The sequence below is a fragment of the Chiloscyllium plagiosum genome, unplaced genomic scaffold, assembly GCF_037043375.1.
Source record: "Chiloscyllium plagiosum isolate Xiang-an unplaced genomic scaffold, Cpla_swu_hap1 HiC_scaffold_39, whole genome shotgun sequence".
NCBI classification, from domain to species: Eukaryota; Metazoa; Chordata; class Chondrichthyes; order Orectolobiformes; family Hemiscylliidae; genus Chiloscyllium; species Chiloscyllium plagiosum.
This window is the reverse complement of record NW_028270177.1, coordinates 20,231,979-20,250,465: the sequence shown is the minus strand read 5'-3', so window position 1 is coordinate 20,250,465 and position 18,487 is coordinate 20,231,979. Positions and strand designations below refer to the sequence as shown.

The following is an 18,487-nucleotide window of genomic DNA, read 5'->3' as shown; positions in this document are numbered from 1 at the left end:
GCAAGAGTAGACAAAATTATGCTTCAGTTACACAGGATATTGGTGAGCACCCATCTGGAGTATTGTGTACAGTACTGGTCACTGAACTTATAGAAAGACGATAACGCATTAGAAGTAGTTTAGAGAAGGTTTATTAGACTAATACCCAGAATGAGCAGATTGTTGAAACAGGAAAGGCTAGACTAGTTAGGTCTGCTTCCTCTGCAGTTCAGAAGTGACTTTAATTAAAACAAATACAATTCTGAGGGATTTGGCTGGTGGGTGTTGCAAGGATATTTCCTCTTGTGGGAGAATGTAGAACTAGGGTCATAGTTGAAAAATAAGTAGTCCTGTGGCACTACTTACAATGCCCACTGCCTCTATTCCTGGTCCTGGTAGGATCTCAAAGCCAAGCCTGCAGATTTACAACAAGTGTAGTACTGTTTAGCAGTTGTATTAAAGTTTTAGCAGGCTGGGATAAACACTTATGTTTTCTCAGTTTTGTACAAATTAGAAATAAGAGTACCTGAAATAATATAATTCTTAGAATACTGAGGGTTTAGCTAGAAGCGTTTTGAATGATGAAAAGCTGCCACCACTTTACAGAGAGGAACTGCACTTCTCTTTTTATCGATAAGTCTTTCCACAAAACTCTGTATGGGTTTAATTGGGTGAGCAAGTATTTTAGAAAGACATTTTTATGATATGATGGGAATGGACTGTAGCGAAATGTAATAACAATTGTAATCTATATGGGACTTGAAAGCAAGCTGAACAAAGGCACCACACTAATTGGAGGTTCAGATGACGTAACCCTTAAGAGCACAGCACAGTCAATTAAAACATCATCTGAACGTTGATATTAGTGCCTTTCCATGTTACATTACAAGCATTTAAATACATTTCAGTATGGCATTAATCAGAACCATCAAATGCTTTAGCGTGCTGATAGAAAGGACAAGAGATTTTGCTTTTGATGTTATGTCCTGCTGAACATGGTTACAATCTTGGAAAGTGTCGGTTTTGAGTTCCCTTTTCATCTTGTGTTTAAAGCCATTTTAAAAGTACCATTAAGGAGAATTTTTATCACTGAGGCATTGCTGGTAAGGTAGCATTTAATGTCACAATTTCACTTCAATATTTTTCATATAAAGGCAGGAGTTCCAACATTTTAGCTCAGAAGGTCAGGCCCTTTGGCTGCAACAGAGCCGCACACAGCTAGCTTCTGAGACAACTCTTTGTCCTGCTCTCATTATATTGTCTTGAGTTTGGCACCTTTCCCATCTTGAATACTGATGGTGTCTCCTACATGATCATAAAGGTTGCTGGGCTTTTAATTCTGAGCCACTGGGAATGCTGTTCTGAAACCGGTCAGGTCATTAAAGGGTAGATGAGAGTAGTTTGACTGGACTTCATGTTTGACTTTACCTCCCTCCCTCTGGGCACTGTTGCCTTGAGGCACCTGGTGAAGATTTAAAAGTCATCAGATGGGAGAAGATAATACATCAAATCTATGTCCTTACCACCTCGTTATGGCATTAACACCCTGTGTAAACTAAGCTGCCTTCTAGCTGTAAATCTTCGAGTGTAAGTGACTTTTAATGATTGCTTTGTTGGGTTGTAATGCAATATGGATGATTATCAGTCTATGACATTCAGTCTTACTGTCTCGACTACCTCATAAATGTAAGTAATAGAATCTTGAAGGAAGCAGTAATATTTTACTTGTGTGTGTATTAAATCAAGAGAACTGTATGTTCTGTACATTTTTCTCTCTAATATGACGCTGAAATGAGGGGCAGCCATTTTACATAATTGGCCTCTCCTGATATAATGGGGGCAAGTCTTTTATGCAGCAACAGTACCCTCTCCCTCAGCTTAAAACTCGGGGACAAACTGAGACCCGCTTGGCTAAGTTCTCGTTCCTCAAATCGAGCTATTAGCTCAATCTGTGTGGCACTTTCACTGTTATCAGGGACAAGGAACCTTTCCCCCACCCCCAATGAGAGCAGTTGGCCAATCAGGCAGTGGGTAGCTCTCCCACAGAGAGCTGAGATTGCAAGCAACCTGCAATGGAGCCAGACACTTATGTTGGTAAGCCCTGGGTTTCCCCAGGCCAGCCTCCTAGGCTGGTAATGAGAGCGAAGGACTGGGTTCAAGGTCAGGAAGGATACAGGGGAGTACCTTAATGGGAAAGCCTCCTTTGGGCACAGAGTGCTTAAGCAGCAGGTACTTCCAGCCCACCAACTCCCACAGCTAGCTGGACTACGCCTCCTCCCACCCTCCCTCCTGTAAAAATGCCAGCTCCTGCTCCCTGGAGAATCAGTTCCACCATAGAACATCCTAGATGGCCTACTTCTTCAAAGACCACAATTTCCCCTTCCACGTGGTCCACGATGCCCTCCAGCGGATCACCTCCACCTCCTACACCTCCACCCTTGAGCTCCAACCCTCCAATCGCAACAAGGACAGAACACCCCCCAGCCCTCACCCTCAACCCCACCAACCTCTGGATACAATGCATCATCGTCGGCCATTTCCGCCCCTACAAACACACCCCACCACCAGAGACATACTTCCCTCCCCACCTCTATCTGCATTCCGCAGAGACCATTCCCTCCGCAGCTCCCTTGTTCTGTCCATGCCTCCCATGCTCCCCTCCCGGCACCTTCCCCTGCCCCCTCACCTCCATCCAAGACCCCAAAGGATCCTTCCACATCCAACAGAGACTTTGCTGCACCTCCACACATGTCATCTACTGTGTGTTGTTTTTATGTGATCTCCTGTACACTGGGGAGACAGAACACCAACTTTTGGAACGCTTCAGAGAACATCTCCAGGACACACGCACTGAACAACCCCACCGCCCCTGTGGCTGAATACTTCAGCTCTCCCTCCCATTCCGTCAAGAGCTAGCAAGTCCTGGGCCTCCTCTACCACAAATCCAAGCCCCCACCCAACGGCTGGAGGAAGAATGCCTCATTTTCTGCCTTGGGACCCTTTAACCACACAGGATCAATGTGGATTTCACCAGTTTCCTCATCTCCCCTCCCCCACCTTATCTCAGATCCAATCCTCCAACTCGGCACTGCCCTCTTGAACTGTCCTACCTGTCCATCTTCCTTCCCACCTATCCACTCCACCCTCCCCTCCGTCCTATCACCATCACCCCCCCCCCCCCCCCCCACCTTCCTCTACCTATCGCATTCCCAGCTACCTTCCCCCCAGCCTCAACCTCCCTCCCATTTGTCTCTCAGCCCGCTTGGGCCTCCCCCACAATCCTGATGAAGAGCTTATGGTCGAAACATTGACTCTCCTACTCTTCGGATGCTGCTTATCCAGCCCCACTCTTTTTGACTCTGATCTCTAGCATCTGCAGTCCTCCCTTACTCCTTTCCAGCAGTCAACAATAAAGGCCTTGTTACTTGAAAAAGGAACCCTGTACCCCTGGTAAATTCAAGTGAGGGTGGGAGATAGACCTTTAAGTGGCTATGAATTGGTCTGCTCTGATTTGGTGACTTTGACACCTTCCCCATTGCTGGTGGGGTGACACTGGCAGTAAGTAGGTGACAGGAGTGTTGCCACCACAATGGGACCTGATTTTATGCCCTCGCCACCCATGTGCCAACCAACAATCATGGGAGGAGCATCCCACTTCCAGCCATGTTATGTAGCACTCACCTGTAAAACAGAATATGAATGCAAGACACTTAAAAAAATCTGATATTTCTGGCACATAACATTGTCAGGGCACTAGCAAAGATAAGATTAGCCTTTTGACCACTGAGCTTAAACTGCTGACAAAACAACCTTAGTGAGGTACTTCTCAAAGAATCAGAGATTTTTGGCATGCAGTTCCCAGATCCAAAATGCTTGGGGGTTAAAGAAAAACGGTGGGTGTGGCAGTGTTTAAAACCTCTTTGAACAAAAGAAATTGAGAATTAGCAGACTGGGTGGAAAAAAAATTGAAGTTAAAATAATAAAAATGAGACATGGAGAAGGAGCAGATGAATCGAAATGTTTTCAAGTGGAATTTCTGTTCATTGCTTTATTTCTGAAGCCGATGAAATGAGGTTTGCTCCAGGTATTGATTCAATAAGTACCTGAGGTGCCAAATGGGTAGAACAATGAGATTTACTAGGTTCAGTTTATTACGAAACTCCATCTCGATATGAAATTTCTGACATGGTTGAAATGGTTGAAGTGTTTTAAAATTAGATAGAAAAGATCAGTTTTTACATTAAGATTTGAAGAAGGCAAATTCAGCCTTGCATAACAGATGAAACAAACATTTTTCCAACATGTTATCTGCTTCAGTTTCTTCAGACAATTCTGATTTTTATCAACGAGCGTAAAGAACCATTTCATAAGATTCTGTTCTCTGGTGAAGCATCAGGAACGATTTCCATGTGGCACATTCCTGATGTTCCAATGGCCAACCGTGATGGTTCCCCTCAAGGTAAAAATGAATTTTGCCAGAACCTGATTTTCTGATTGATTTTCTTTCATCGATGAGGAAAAGAAAATCAAACTAAATGCATGAAAATCCAATAATAATTGTAATACCATCCTCTAAGCTAGAAATATAAAAGTATTTTCGCATTTTTCTGGTAATTGGTTTTATCTCTGTAGTTATACATGCTGATATATAATGTGGAAACTTGTCTATGTTGAATTCATTCAAGTTTCAAAATTTGCCAGGTCTCTTCATTCTTTTTTATTATTTTGCTGCTTGAAATTGTGCTTTGTATTTAAAGTCATAGTCATAAAGTCATAGAGATGTACAGCATGGAAACAAACCCTTTGTTCCAACCCGTCCATGCTGACCAGATATCCCAACCCAGTCTAGTCCCATCTGCCAGTACCCGGCCCATATCCCTCCAAACCCTTCCTATTCATATACACATCCAAATGCCTTTTAAATGTGGCAATTGTACCAGCCTCCACCACTTCCTCTGGCAGCTCATTCCATACATGTACCACCCTCTGTGTGAAAAAGTTGCCCCTTAGATGTCTTTTACATCTTTCCCCTCTTACCCTAAACCTATGCCCTCTACTTCTGGACTCCCCAACCCCAGGTAAAGACCTTGTCTATTTATCCTATCCATGCCCCTCATGATTTTATAAACCTCTATAAGGTCACCCCTCAGCCTCTGACGCTCCAGGGAAAAAAAGCCCCAGCCTGTTCAGCCTCTCCCTATAGCTCAAATCCTCCAACCCTGGCAACATTTTTGTAAATCTTTTCTGAACCCTTTGAAATTTCACAACATCTTTCTGACAGGAAGGAGACCAGAATTGCATGCAATATTCCAACAGTGGCCTAACCAATGTCCTGTACAGCCACAACATGACCTCCCAACTCCTGAATAAGTCCTGCTAAGATTTGCTTTCCCAAAATGCAGCACCTTGCATTTATCTGAATTAAACTCCATGTGTCACTTCTCAACCCAGTAACCTTCTTTGCTGTCCACTACACCTCCAATTTTGGTGTCTTCTGCAAACTTATTAGCTGTACCTCTTATGCTCGCATCCAAATCATTTATGTAAATGACAAAAAGTAGAGGACCCAGCACCGATCCTTGTGGCAATCCACGGGTCACAGGCCTCCAGTCTGAAAAACAACCCTCCACCACCATCCTCTGCCTTCTACCTTTGAGTCAGTTCTATATCCAAATGGTTAGTTCTCCCTGTATTCCGTGAGATCTAACCCAAATTTATCGTTTGTTTTATGCGTTCATGGGACATGACATTGCTGGCCAGGTCAGCATTTATTGCCTGTCCCTAATTGCCCAGAGGACAGTTAAGAGTCAATCACTTTGCTGCGGGTCTGGAGTCACATGTAGACCACACCAGGTATGGATAGCAGATTTCCTTCCCTAAAGGACATTAGTGAACCAGACTGGTCTTTCTGACAATCAACAATAGTTTCACGTCATCATTAGATCCTTAATTCCAAATTTTGCTTTGTTGAATTAAAAATTCCACCATTGTGGGATTTGAGCGCAGGTCGCTAGAACATAGTGAGAGGACAGGTAGTCAATATGCTGGAGATCAAGTGAACTGAAGGACCTTCTTTTACCTGTACATTTCTTATGTTAAACTTTCAGAAATTCAGATAGCTACGACGTTGAGTCTTCAAGAAGCATTTGAACAACATAAGATCTTGACGGAAGAAATAACTGGCCAGCTTGGTGTACTCCCAAATGGAATCCAAACTGGTTTGATTACCGCTAGTGTCTATATTCCCAATCTCGATAACCTGGTTTGTGGATGTGAAAATGGGAGAATTATAATTACCCTTGGCTTGCATGCTGCCCGGGCTCAACTCCTGGTGGAACACTCCTTGTTGAAAGGTATTGATCTTGTTACAAATATTATAGCTTTTTTAAAACACTCACTGTCCAACAATCCAAATTACCCAACTGATGTATTCATTTATTTGTGGCTATTGTGGCTGAAAGCCTTCTACATTTGAATTGCACCTTGGTTTTAGGTTCCTTATAGCTTCACACTTAATACTTCAAAACCTTAATTATTCCCCCACCACCTTCACTCTCCAGCCTCATTTCTAATAGATAATGGAAATTGCCATTTAATTACAACAGGGCAGGAAGTAAAATAGTGTAAAGACAAATATGTGGTAAATAATAACATAAACTTTGTCTGCAACTTTATTTGAGAAACCAAAAGGCTGTGTGTGATGAGACAATATCTCTCACCCTTGTCCTGTGAAACCCCAGGCAGACATTGAGAAAGGCAAATGATAGGTAGTGGTGCTTCCCTGGTATATTTGACTTCTCCACCAGTTAACTAGATTTGTGAGGAAAGTAACACAAAATAACTACTTTGTGTTACAAAATGAAACCAGAAAATCGGGGATATCCTGCTGAATTTACAAAATGAAGCTTAGTCACATAACAAGTCTAAAAAGATTAGAAAATGTCAACCTCAATTTATCTTCAGCCATTGTCCTAGGGAGTGTCACTGGCTTTTGCAAGATCAGCTCAGAAATGAGTAAGTTGGATTTTCTGGTCAAAATGAAAGTTAGTCAACAGCAAACTACTCATCGAAATATGATGGGTTTCTATCCCCAAACATTACAACAGCACCAAGCACACATTGTATTTATATAGCACCCTCAATGGAATAAACTATGTCAGGGTGTTCCATGGAATTGTCATAAAGCAAAATTTATCATTAATTGGCTTAATGATAGGCTAGGTGGCCAAATCTTGATTGATGTGGTAGGTTTTAAACAGCTTCCTACAAGAGGCAAGTAAGGTTGAGAGATGTCAATGGTTTAGGAGGGAATCCCAGAATTTAGGACTTTAGTCACTAAAGGTATGATCACCAATGTGGAGACATTAAAATTTTGGATTCTCAATAGACCAGAATTAGATAGATGCATATATCTCAAAGGGCTAGAAAAGATTACGGAAATAGGGAGGGATGAGGCTATACAGGAATTTAAAAAATGATAGCTTTTAAAATTTTGACTTGCTGTGAAAAATTACATGTTCAGACAGACAGATAAGCAGATAATTTCCAGTTTTATCTTCCATTAGCTGTACAAACCGAAAGTTTAAATACTCATCAATAGGTTATTTGCAAATTGAGAGGAAAATTTCATGAATACAGAACTCCATGTGCTCAGCAGGTAAAAATCTTCCACGTGTTATTTTCGTTAAGATGTTTAATGTCTTCAAGCAAGCTTTCCTGTATATTTATTGTTAGCTAAGGGCTTAAGATAATTCAAACACGGCAAGCATGAATTGAATCTGAATTCACGAGCCGCTTTTAAAATATGGCTGAGAGCGATTTCAATATTTCTGAGTACATTATAATTAATGCCTGAATCTACAGTTTTATGACTGAGATAGCTGACCTGATTTCCTTTTAGATATGTATTTTGTTGACGAGATGGTGTTTGTTTTTGCGGAGCGATGAAGTAAAAATTTCCCATTCGTTCTGAGGTCAGCAGTGAAAAGTTTTAAAATCTGCTTAAATTTAATCTGTATTAATTTGTAACTCACTTAGTGCACACTAAACATTTTACAGGTCAAACAGAGACTTCTCCTGAGTTCATGAAAGAAAATCTCTTACTTTGAGACACTGGTAATTGCATCAACTGCTTGGGAAAATGTTACCAAATCTAATATACGATTTGCCGCGTCACATTGTTTCTAATGGGTGGGCATGTAACAGATCACTCAGGAAGTTCAAGTTTCGGTGGCAACATGTATGTTGTAGACTGGGTCCATGAATAGGGATGGTCGAGGCTCAAATTTCTTTCAGTCACTTAGTTAAGACCATAAGAAACAGGAGTGGAAGTCAGGCCATTCGGCCCATCGAGTTCACTCCGCCATTCAATCAAGGCTGATGGACATTTCAATGCCACTTACCCGCACTCTCCCTGTCTCCCTTAATTTCTTGCGAGATTAAGAATTTATCAATCTCTGCCTTGAAGACATTTAACATCATGGCCTCCACTGCGCTCCATGGCAATGAATTCCACAGGCCTATCACTCTCACTGACATGTGTTGGAAAGAATCGATGCTCAGCCTGTTAGTTACTTATGGACACAGCTCCCTTGATCATCAAGACCTTGGCTTGATCTTGATGAATCCAAAACTTCCTCGCCCAGAGACAGAGATGCTACCCACTTCAGCACAAGACCTCCTTTTTCTTAATACAGTATTACAAAATCCAATTTTGAGGCAAGGCAGATTTAGTTAGATAAAATGAATTGTTATAACTCTTTAATTGGATAACTTAAGAGTAAGGATAAATAGGCAGGAGAGCTTCTAGTACTTGATAAGTATGTTGTCACTGAGGTGGTGAATCGAGAGAGGGTCTCTGTACTTGTAGTGTTTGATTTTGTGAATAAATCCAAGTTGAATAAAGATGGACTCTGCCTCTATTCCTGATGAAGGGTTTTTGCCCGAAACGTCGATTTTCCTGCTCCTCAGATGCTACCTGAACTGCTGTGCTTTTCCAGCACCACTCTAATCCAGAATCTGGTTTCCAGCATCTGCAGTCATTGTTTTTACCTTGTTGAAAGCATATCCAATATTTATTAATTTATTAATTCATGGGATGTGGGCCTCGCTGGCTCTCCAGCATTTATTGCACATCCCTAATTACCCTTAGTGATAAACCATATTCTTGAACTGCTGATGTTGGGGCGATGGTGTAAGTATATCCATAATGCTGTTAAGAACAAAGGAACGATGATAGTGAAGGGACGACGATGAACAATAAAATCACAAGAATCATAGGAAACCTACCCACAGGTTTGTGTTAAGCTGAGCTCCGAGGTAGCCAAGGAAGCCCTGTGTAACCCAATTTGCTTACAAATGTGTTCTGTGTCAAAAAAAATGAAAACACAGTGATGCAGGAAATATGTGAAATGTCTTTATTTTTTTCAATTTGTTCACACCTTACAATGGCCTGACCTTGGGCAGCAAAAGACATTGAAAAACATTGGGACTTAACTCAGGAAAAACTCAGTAATCTTTTTCTACTTAATGTGTTATCTCCAGATGAGTTACAGTCAGATATGTTTTCCATGTTTTCACACTTCAGTGCAAAATCTTGGATCATGTCTATAGCCTTTGCGGTTGTAGCATGTGAATGGGTGGGCTTTCATCAGACTCTTCGGGGTGATCATCTTCCTTTATTTCTGTTGCTGCATTTTGTTAGCACACCTGATCCATGCCTTAGTGTGAATATTTTGATATTCACAAAGGTACTACTAGACACGTCAGATCCCAGCATGACAGTTAACAACAGAATAGAAGTTTATTACACAAAAGAACAAATAAAACAAACAAAGCTACCTCAGTATCTTTGACATGAAAAACAATTTCAAAATGCACATCAAAACTGTTTCCCAACATTATCTCTTACACAGTCTCAAATTCAGAGAAGAATTACCAGGTATCTCAACTCCGCAAGATTCAACTTAACCAACTCATTCTAAGTTGTCTCTTGCAGACTGTGGTAACAGGTCAATGAGTCTTTTCCTAATCTGCTTACATGAACTTTTCACAGATTTGCGAGCCTGAACTTTCTCAGTTCTAGTGCTCTGCAGATTTCCAACCAAATCTCTTGTTTGAAAATTTCATAAGCTGTATTCCCTGAACTGGCCTGAATCCTTCTTTTAAACTAGCTTCCAAACTCAAGACAGCTGTCTTCTGAGCTGAATTACAGTTCTACCTTTCCAACTGCATTTATAAAGAAGACTTGAGTTATTTTAGAGAGAACAAGGCAAGTTGTTTAATATTTGAATAGGAGTTAGAGAAGGGGTTTGCAAATAAAAACAACTTGGCAACAGTTCCTGTTTCTGCAATGCCTATTATATACAGAACCTCAATGAAAGTACTCAAAAAATAAAGAAGACTTGCTCTTGATTCTTCTGAACTGAAAACAAAGTGAATGGCCTTACATGTTTACTGTACCTGCCATAAATAGCATAATATTAACAACTTTCTATTAACACCACAGCAGGTTACAACCAGCTGCTCTCTGACACAGACTGGATTAGGTCACTGTTCCAGAAGGATTCTCTCATCTTTGTTTATTTTAAAGAAAACCTTTCACAAAAGTAAAAATTAAACTATGCCACTTTTGGATGTAGGTTTGCTCGCTGAGCTGAAAGGTTCATTTCCAGACATTTTGTTACCTTACTAGGTAACATCTTCAGTGGACCTCATGCGAAGCAATGCTGAAAATTCCTGCTTTCTATTTATAGGTTTGAGCAAACCTACATCCAAAACCTCAACCTGAGCTACAAATCTTCTCAAAACTCGCTGAAACTATGCTACTATTTTGAAATCCAATCCCCACAAATGATATTATTTTATATCCAGCTTTTATTTCACCTCTCAAAAGAAGCAGCAATGTTTTGATGCTGTACATGTTTATATCAGTGACATACTTTTTTATTTCTTCACTTTCCACTATTAAATTGTTAAACATGAGAGGGAACCTGGTAAGAGTCTTTAAACAGTCTTGTTTTATCCGAGTTAAAAGTATCTCTTGATGCATACTCTCTCAGGAAGTGGGTGTGACCATTCTGCAGCCATTGTTGTAAACTTTCCTCTGACTTCATGCTGTAGTGTAGCCTAATACTGCACTGATTGGTTAGTGCAGTTTTATGCTGGGGGGCTGAGAGAAAAATGGAAGGGGTGTGAAGTTGGGGGAAAGGTAGCTGAGAATGCGATAGGCAGACGAAGGTGGGGGAGAAGGTGATAGATCGGAGAGGACGGTGGAGTGGATGGATGGGAAAGGTGATGGACAGTTCAAGAGGGTGGTGTCGAGTTGGAAGCTTGGGACTGGGATAACATGGGGGGAGGGGAAATGAGGAAACTGATGAAATCCACATTGATCCCTTGTGGTTGCAGGGTCCCAAGGCGGAATATGAGGCGTTCTTCCTCCATGAGTCGGGTGGTTAGGGTTTGGCGGTGGAGGAGGCCCAGGACCTGCATGTCCTTGATGGAGTGGGACGGGGAGTTGAAATGTTCAGCCATGGGGAGGTGGGTTTAGTTGGTGTGGGTGTCCCAGTGATGTTCTCTGATACGATCCACAAGTTGGCGTCCTGTCTCCCCAATGTAGAGGGGACCACATCGGGTGCAACAGATACAGTAGATGACATTGGTGGAGGTACAGCTCCTGTCCCCCTTAGTCCAGGAACTCCCCACCTACGTTCAGGATACCAGCATTGCCCTTCACCTCCTCCAAGACTTTAGTTTCCCCAGAATCCAACACCTTATCTTCACCAAGGACATCCAGTCCCTGTACACATTGATCTGCCATGACAAAGGTCTCCAAGCCCTCCATTTCTTCCTCTCACGCCGCTCCAATCAGTACCCTTCCACTGACACTCTCATCCACCTGGCTAAACTGGTCCTCACCCTCAAAACCTTCTCCTTCCAATCCTCCCACTTGCTCCAAACCAAAGGGGTAGCCATGGGCACCCACATGGGCCCCAGCTATGCCTGCCTCTTTGTGCGATACGTGGAACAGTCCACCTTCTTGCAACACCCCCTACCTGTTCCTCCGCTACATTGATGACTGTACCGACGCCACTTTGTGCTCCCACGAGGAGGTTAACCAGTTCATCAACTTCAGTAACCCCTTTCATCCTGACCTCAAATTCACCTGGACCATCTCGGACACCTCCCTCCCCTTTCTGGACCTCTCCATCACTGTCTCCAGTGACCAATTAATCACGGACATCTACTACAAGCCCACTGACTCCCACTGCTACCTAGACCATACCTCCTCCCACCTTACCGCCTGTAAAAATGCCATCCCTTATCCCCAATTCCTTTGCCTCCACTTCTTCTGTTCCCAGGATGACCAATTCCACCTTAGAAAATCCCAGATGGCCTCCTTCTGCAAAGATCGTAATTTCCCCTCCCATGTGGTTGACAATGCCCTCCAGCGTATCTCCTCCACTTCGCGCATGTCCGCCCTCGAACCCAACCCTCCCAATGCAACAAGGACAGAACCCCCCAGTCCTCAGCTCCCACCCCACCAACCTCCACATATACGTCATCATCCTCCGCCATTTCCGTCACTTCCAGACGGACCCTACCGCCAGAGACGTAATTCCCTCCCCATCCATATCAGCGTTCCGGAGAAAGCATTCCCTCTGCGACTCCCTCATTGGATCCACACCCGCACCAGCCCACACCCCACTCCTAGCCCCTATCCCTGCCACCAGAGGAAGTGCAAAACCTGTGCCTGCACCTCCCCCTCCATTCAAGGCCTCCAAGGATCCTTCCACATCTGACAGAAATTCACCTGCTCCTCCACCAATGTCATCTACTGTATCGGTTGCACCCGATGTGGTCTCCTCTACATCGGGGAGACAGGACACCTACTTGCAGATCATTTCAGAGAACATTTTTGGGACACCCGCACCAACTAACCCCACTGCCCTGTGGCTGAACATTTCAACTCCCCCTCCCACTCCGCTAAGGACATGCGGGTCCTGGGCTCCTCCATCGCCAAACCCTAACCACCCGACACCTGGAGGAAGAGCGTCTCATATTCCGCCTTGTGACCCTGCAACCACAAGGGATCAATATGGATTTCACTAGCTTCCTCATTTCCCCTCCCCCCACATTATCCGAGTCCCAAACCTCCAACTCAACACTGCCCTCTTGACCTGTCTATCACCTTTCCCACTTATCCACTCCACCATTCTCTCCAACCTATCACCCTCTCCCCAACCTTCGACTGCCTATCGCATTCTCATCTATCTTTCCCCCCAACCCCACCCCCTCCCATTTATTTCTCAGACCCCTGGCCCACAAGCATCATTCCTGATGAAGGGCTTATGACCGAAACGTCAATTCTCTTGCTCCTCGGATGCTGCCTGACCTGCTGTGCATTTCCAGCACCATACTCTCGACCCCACAACTCCTACTTGACAGTATACCATTGTCCCACCGCCTTTGACAGGTATGCTTTGATGATGAGATAGGGAAGGTGATAGTGGTTTCTGAGATACAGTCGTATTCATGGAATTGGACCTTATGGACAATGTCAAGCTGTTGGCTAATCTAAGGAATTTGCTTCCAATTTAGATACAAGAAGGTATTTGCAAGTTGAAAGGGCTAGGTTTCCAGGGCCAAGGTAATTCCTTCCTTTTGGCTTTGCAGTGGTTTTAATACTGCTGTGTGGATTGTGAGACCATTTCAGAGGGCATCTTGAAATCAGCCACACTGCTATGGGGCTGGAGTCACATGTCAGCCAGCTGAGTTAAGAATGGCAGATGTCCTTCCCTGAAGGCAGATGGGTTTCACAACATTTGGCAATGGTCTTGTGGTCTCAATTAGACTCACTTTTCATTGCAGATGTATTCACTGAACTTAAATTTCACCATCTGGCATGGTGGGATTGAAATCTATATCCCAAGAACATTAGCCTGGGTTACTGGACTAGTAATATTGCAAGGAGAAAGTGAGGACTGCAGATGCTGGAGATCAGAGCTGAAAATGTGTTGCTGGAAAAGCGCAGGAGGTCAGGCAGCATCCAAGGAGCAGGAGAATCGACGTTTCGGGCATAAGCCCTTCTTCAGGAATGAGTAATATTTGAACTATACTACTCCCTCCCGTTTTGATGCCATTAAATGTAGGGGTTTTCAAAAGAGCAGAGTGAGAGGAGCATAGTCATCTTGGAGGATTGAGGGGCCAGAGGAGGTTATCGAGTCAAGATCAGTTAGAGGTCAGTAATTTTCTTAAAAATTTCAAGTGAAAGATGAGGTGCCCAATTTTATTTCTCTCCATTTTCTAGAGGTGAGAGAAATGTAACATTTAAGAAGCATTTGGATGGGTATATGAATAGGAAGGGTTTGGAGGGATATGGGCCAGATGCTGGCAGGTGGGACTAGATTGGGTTGGGATATCTGATCGGCATGGACGGGTTGGACCGAAGGGTCTGTTTCCATGCTGTACATCACTATGACTCCATGACTGTATGTGACTGTTCTTGACATCAAGGTAGTATTTGACGGAGTCTGGGACCAAATACTCCCAGTAAAATGATCAATGGGTACGTTTTTCAATGGTGGAAGTGATGCCAGGTATAGGGGTAGTTGCGTGGGGCTACTGCAGCCACAAGGATCTCTGTGTATGTGTTCTCAAAGGCAGTATCTAACCATTTCCAGCTGCTACATCAATGACCTTCCCTCTTTTCTGAAGCCAGACATGAGACTGTCCACTGATGGTTACACACAAAGGCCAGCTCCATTCATTGTTCCTCAGATAATAAAGAATTTTATGCCATGTGCATCATGATCTGAAAAAGTATTTGTTGGTTAATGGCAAGAACAAGCATATTTCCGACCCGCTTGACACTCACTGGCATCACCAAGTCCCTCACCACCAATATCCAGGGGTATCTGTTCACTACCTGCCACCACTCTGTACAATAGAAGGGAAAGGCTTCATATTCTGTCTCAAGTGGCCTACCTCTTGACAGTTCAAACCTACAAGGCCCAAGTGAGGAGTATGATGGAACAGTCTCCAGTTTGCTAGATGTTACCTACTACAATGACATTCAAGAAGCTCAACACCATCCAGGATGAAGGAGCCCACAAGGTAGACATGCCAAACACCAGATTCAAGATGCACTTCTCCAGAGCTGGTGTATTGTTGATCACATTGTATATTGCCTATAACATGTATTGTAGCAAGACACCATTGTAGGTAGCATCGATCAAACCTAAAATGCCCACTTGCTATATCTTTATTTACCACTAGTACCAGCACATGGTATTCCAGTTTGGACTGTTCACTGCCACCGGTCCTCCTTTCTCTGTGCTGAGTCTAGGTCCTATCTAAGTATCAGTAGAGGCAAATAGTCCATTGGTGAGTCTGAACAGAAGAGGTGCTTGCCTTGCATAATAAAGTAGGTTGATTGCATAATAGTGATAAATACAGTTTACATTAACTTGCTCGGTATAATCACTAAGGATGCTTGGGAACTATATGAAACATATCATCTCCCTTTGGGAACCTGTACTGAACTCTTTAGTGTCCACTCACAGACTGTGTAGCGTCTTTGAAATGGTTGACGCTCAACATTTAACTCTTTCCAAACTATTACCTTGCACAATGCCACTGTGTAAAAGGCAGTTAGGACACATGAATTTCACATTTCTAAGTTTCTTTCCAACTCACACACCAATTTGTCTTGGACTTCTATCACCGTTCCTTCATTGTGGTTGGATCAAATTCATGCGTCTATATATCTGGCAACACGAGGGATCACTTTCACCAAATTGATACAATGGTTCAAGAATGTCCCAAGAATGAATAAAAGGCTACACTTAGGGGCACAAGGCGTTAACTTAATTTAACAGTACTAGCAATGCCTTTTTCACTCTTCTATGTACCATGGGATCTGTTAAATGAATTTTCCTCATGTTGTCAAGAACAAAAGGATATATGTTTGCAGGCTGCACATTGTTACTTGCTAGAGGGAGCTATAATGTGGACACTTTGATGTTATTTGTAGCTTGCAACTGTACTGAAAAAAAATCCCCTAGAAATAGTGAACATAATAATGCCAATTAGATTTCACCTAGTAAAATGGTGATTTTTAATCCCCCTCCCATGCAATTTTAAGATGTTGACCTGGAGCTGTCAGGTGAGGTGTCTGCAAAGTGTCTGCTTTGGTAGAAAGGGCTTTGTTTCAAACATTGAAAATCCAATTCTAAGATTAAAAGGCATTTGTTCTTTCAGCCTGGTTACCCCACAGGATTCTGGTGGGTCACTGTGCTAAAGTCACCTGTCTCCTCCACCCATGCAATAAATCTGCGACCTTTGACACCAGCTGGTTGGTCTCTGGGGACGAGGATTCGAATGTGATCTGGTGGAATATGTTCAAAGGAGAAGTTCTGCACAAATTTGTGTTGCACGCAGGCCCAGTACTGAACCTGTCAGTATGTCCAGAAGACTGCAGTGTAAGTACTGATAAAAACAGAAGTAAATAAATGTTCCCACACTGTAGACTCGACTGAATTATGACATATTGGGACAATAATAAACCATTGATTTACTGATGATAAAATCATGATATTGATGTTGATATAAAAATGTTGTATATTAAGCATTTTTATTACTGTATTTAACATTTTAATAGGTTTTAAATGGATGTAATGTGCATTGTAATGGTGTGTATACAATCATTTCTTTGCTAGATATACTCATTGGAAAGCACATCAATATATTTGCTGGCGCAGTGCCTAACATAACTAAGGCTTTGTGTCCCAGAGCAGAATTCTGCACAGGGCTCACATTCACGGCTACGATAACTATAATCACTTCCCTCTCTGCAGTACCAAGCTGTGCCAATTACAAATACATTCTATAATGGCATAAGGAAGCAGCTATTTCATTTTCTGTGCAAGATTTCAGTCTAGGCACGGTAGGGGGGTTATAATTGGCAGCAGCACATCTGGGTCAAAGAAACAAAAACAGCAGGGTCCCAGATTCTAATTGTTATCCAGCTGCCAGTGCTGGACATGTCTCTCATTGGGTGAGGGCAGGAGCGACTCCATTGTGACAACAAAAAGCTAACACTATGCATTTGTATGAAGATTCAGTCATTTGGGAGTGAGGGATTTGAGGATGACTGCTGGTTTTGAACCATGCCTAACCCAGGCGACGATGGTTTGGGAAAGGGAGGGAAGAGGGGGTTATTAAGGGCTTCTGTGAATTTTTATTGTTGATGAAAATACTACTGGAACTGAACCAGGTTCTTTGCTCTTTGCTGCTGCTTGTTTAGTTTTGCACTTGTCAAAGAGCAACAATTGTAACATAAAACAAAGAACTGCAGATGCTGAACATCTGACACATTATCAGGAATTACTGGAGTAACTCAGCAGATCTGGCAACGTCTGTGGAGAGAAAGTAGTTACATGGAGTAGAGTCCAGTGACCCTTCTTCAGAACTGGACTAATCAGAAGATCTGAAGAAGGGTCACTGGACTCGAAACATCAACTCTGTATCTCTCTTCACAAATGTGGGTAGACCTGTTGGGTTTCTCAGGCAAATTCTGGGTTTTTTAAAATTCATTCATGGAATGAGACTGTAGCTGGCTAGGCCAGCACTTATTGCCCATCCCTAATTGCCCAGAGGGCAGTTAAGAGTCAACCACATTGCTGTGGGTCTGGAGTCACATATAGGCAAGACCAGGTAAGGATGGCAGATTCCTTCCTTAAAGGATCAGATGGGTTTTTCCTGACAATTGTCAATGGATTCATGGTTGTCATTTGACTTTTAATTCCAGATTTTTTAAAAGCTTAAATTTAAAGTCTACCATCTGCTGTGACAGGATGTGAGCCCAGGTGACCTGAACATTACCCGGGTCGCTGGATAAACAGTCCAGTGATAATGCTACTAGGCGATCAGCTCCCCATACCATTCTGATGTTCTGTTTCCAAGAGATGTGCAAGTCAATGTTTCTTTGCATTCCCCACAATTAAGATGTGATTCTTTTTGACATTTGCTTCATAAAGACTAAACATGTCACTCACTTTATTTCATTAGCCAGAGATACACCAGTGCATTTGCTGTTTAGCAAATGATAATTCTGTCACGTTGTTGAGTCTTCAATACCGAACATCCTTGATGCATGCAAGAAAACATCTTTCACCAGTGAAGCTAATAAAATGGCGTCCAGCAGAAGACCTCCTTGTAGTTGGATGTGATGATGGAGCAGCATATGTTTGGGACGTTGAGACTGGTATGCAAAAATCTCCTGAATCCTATTGAGGCTTTCTACAAACTCTTCTGCTGAATTTTGCTTAGCACAGGTGATCGATTTCTGCAGATAAATTTGCATCAGGATGTTTGAAATTTAGTCTTGCGTGCTGACAATACTAATGATTCTATTACAAAGAGTAAGTATAATAAAAATACCAGGTAACTTTACACACGTTAACATTCTAATCCTGTGACATAGATTTCTGGCCTTTGTTCAACAACA

The 18,487-nt window shown here is 42.7% G+C and overlaps 1 protein-coding gene across 5 annotated transcripts in view; it reads left to right on the top strand.

Annotated features, from left to right (window-relative positions):
• LOC122540993 (WD repeat-containing protein 72-like) overlaps positions 1-18,487 on the top strand; it is a 339,613-nt gene that overhangs the window by 95,861 nt on the left and 225,265 nt on the right. For all 5 annotated transcript variants that reach the window (XM_087981193.1, XM_087981192.1, XM_043677401.2 and 2 more), the window contains 4 exons: positions 4,297-4,438; positions 6,087-6,332; positions 16,240-16,460; positions 18,049-18,244. In XM_087981193.1, the coding sequence (XP_087837319.1) occupies positions 4,297-4,438; positions 6,087-6,332; positions 16,240-16,460; positions 18,049-18,244 (805 nt within the window). The remainder of the gene's footprint in view (positions 1-4,296; positions 4,439-6,086; positions 6,333-16,239; positions 16,461-18,048; positions 18,245-18,487) is intronic.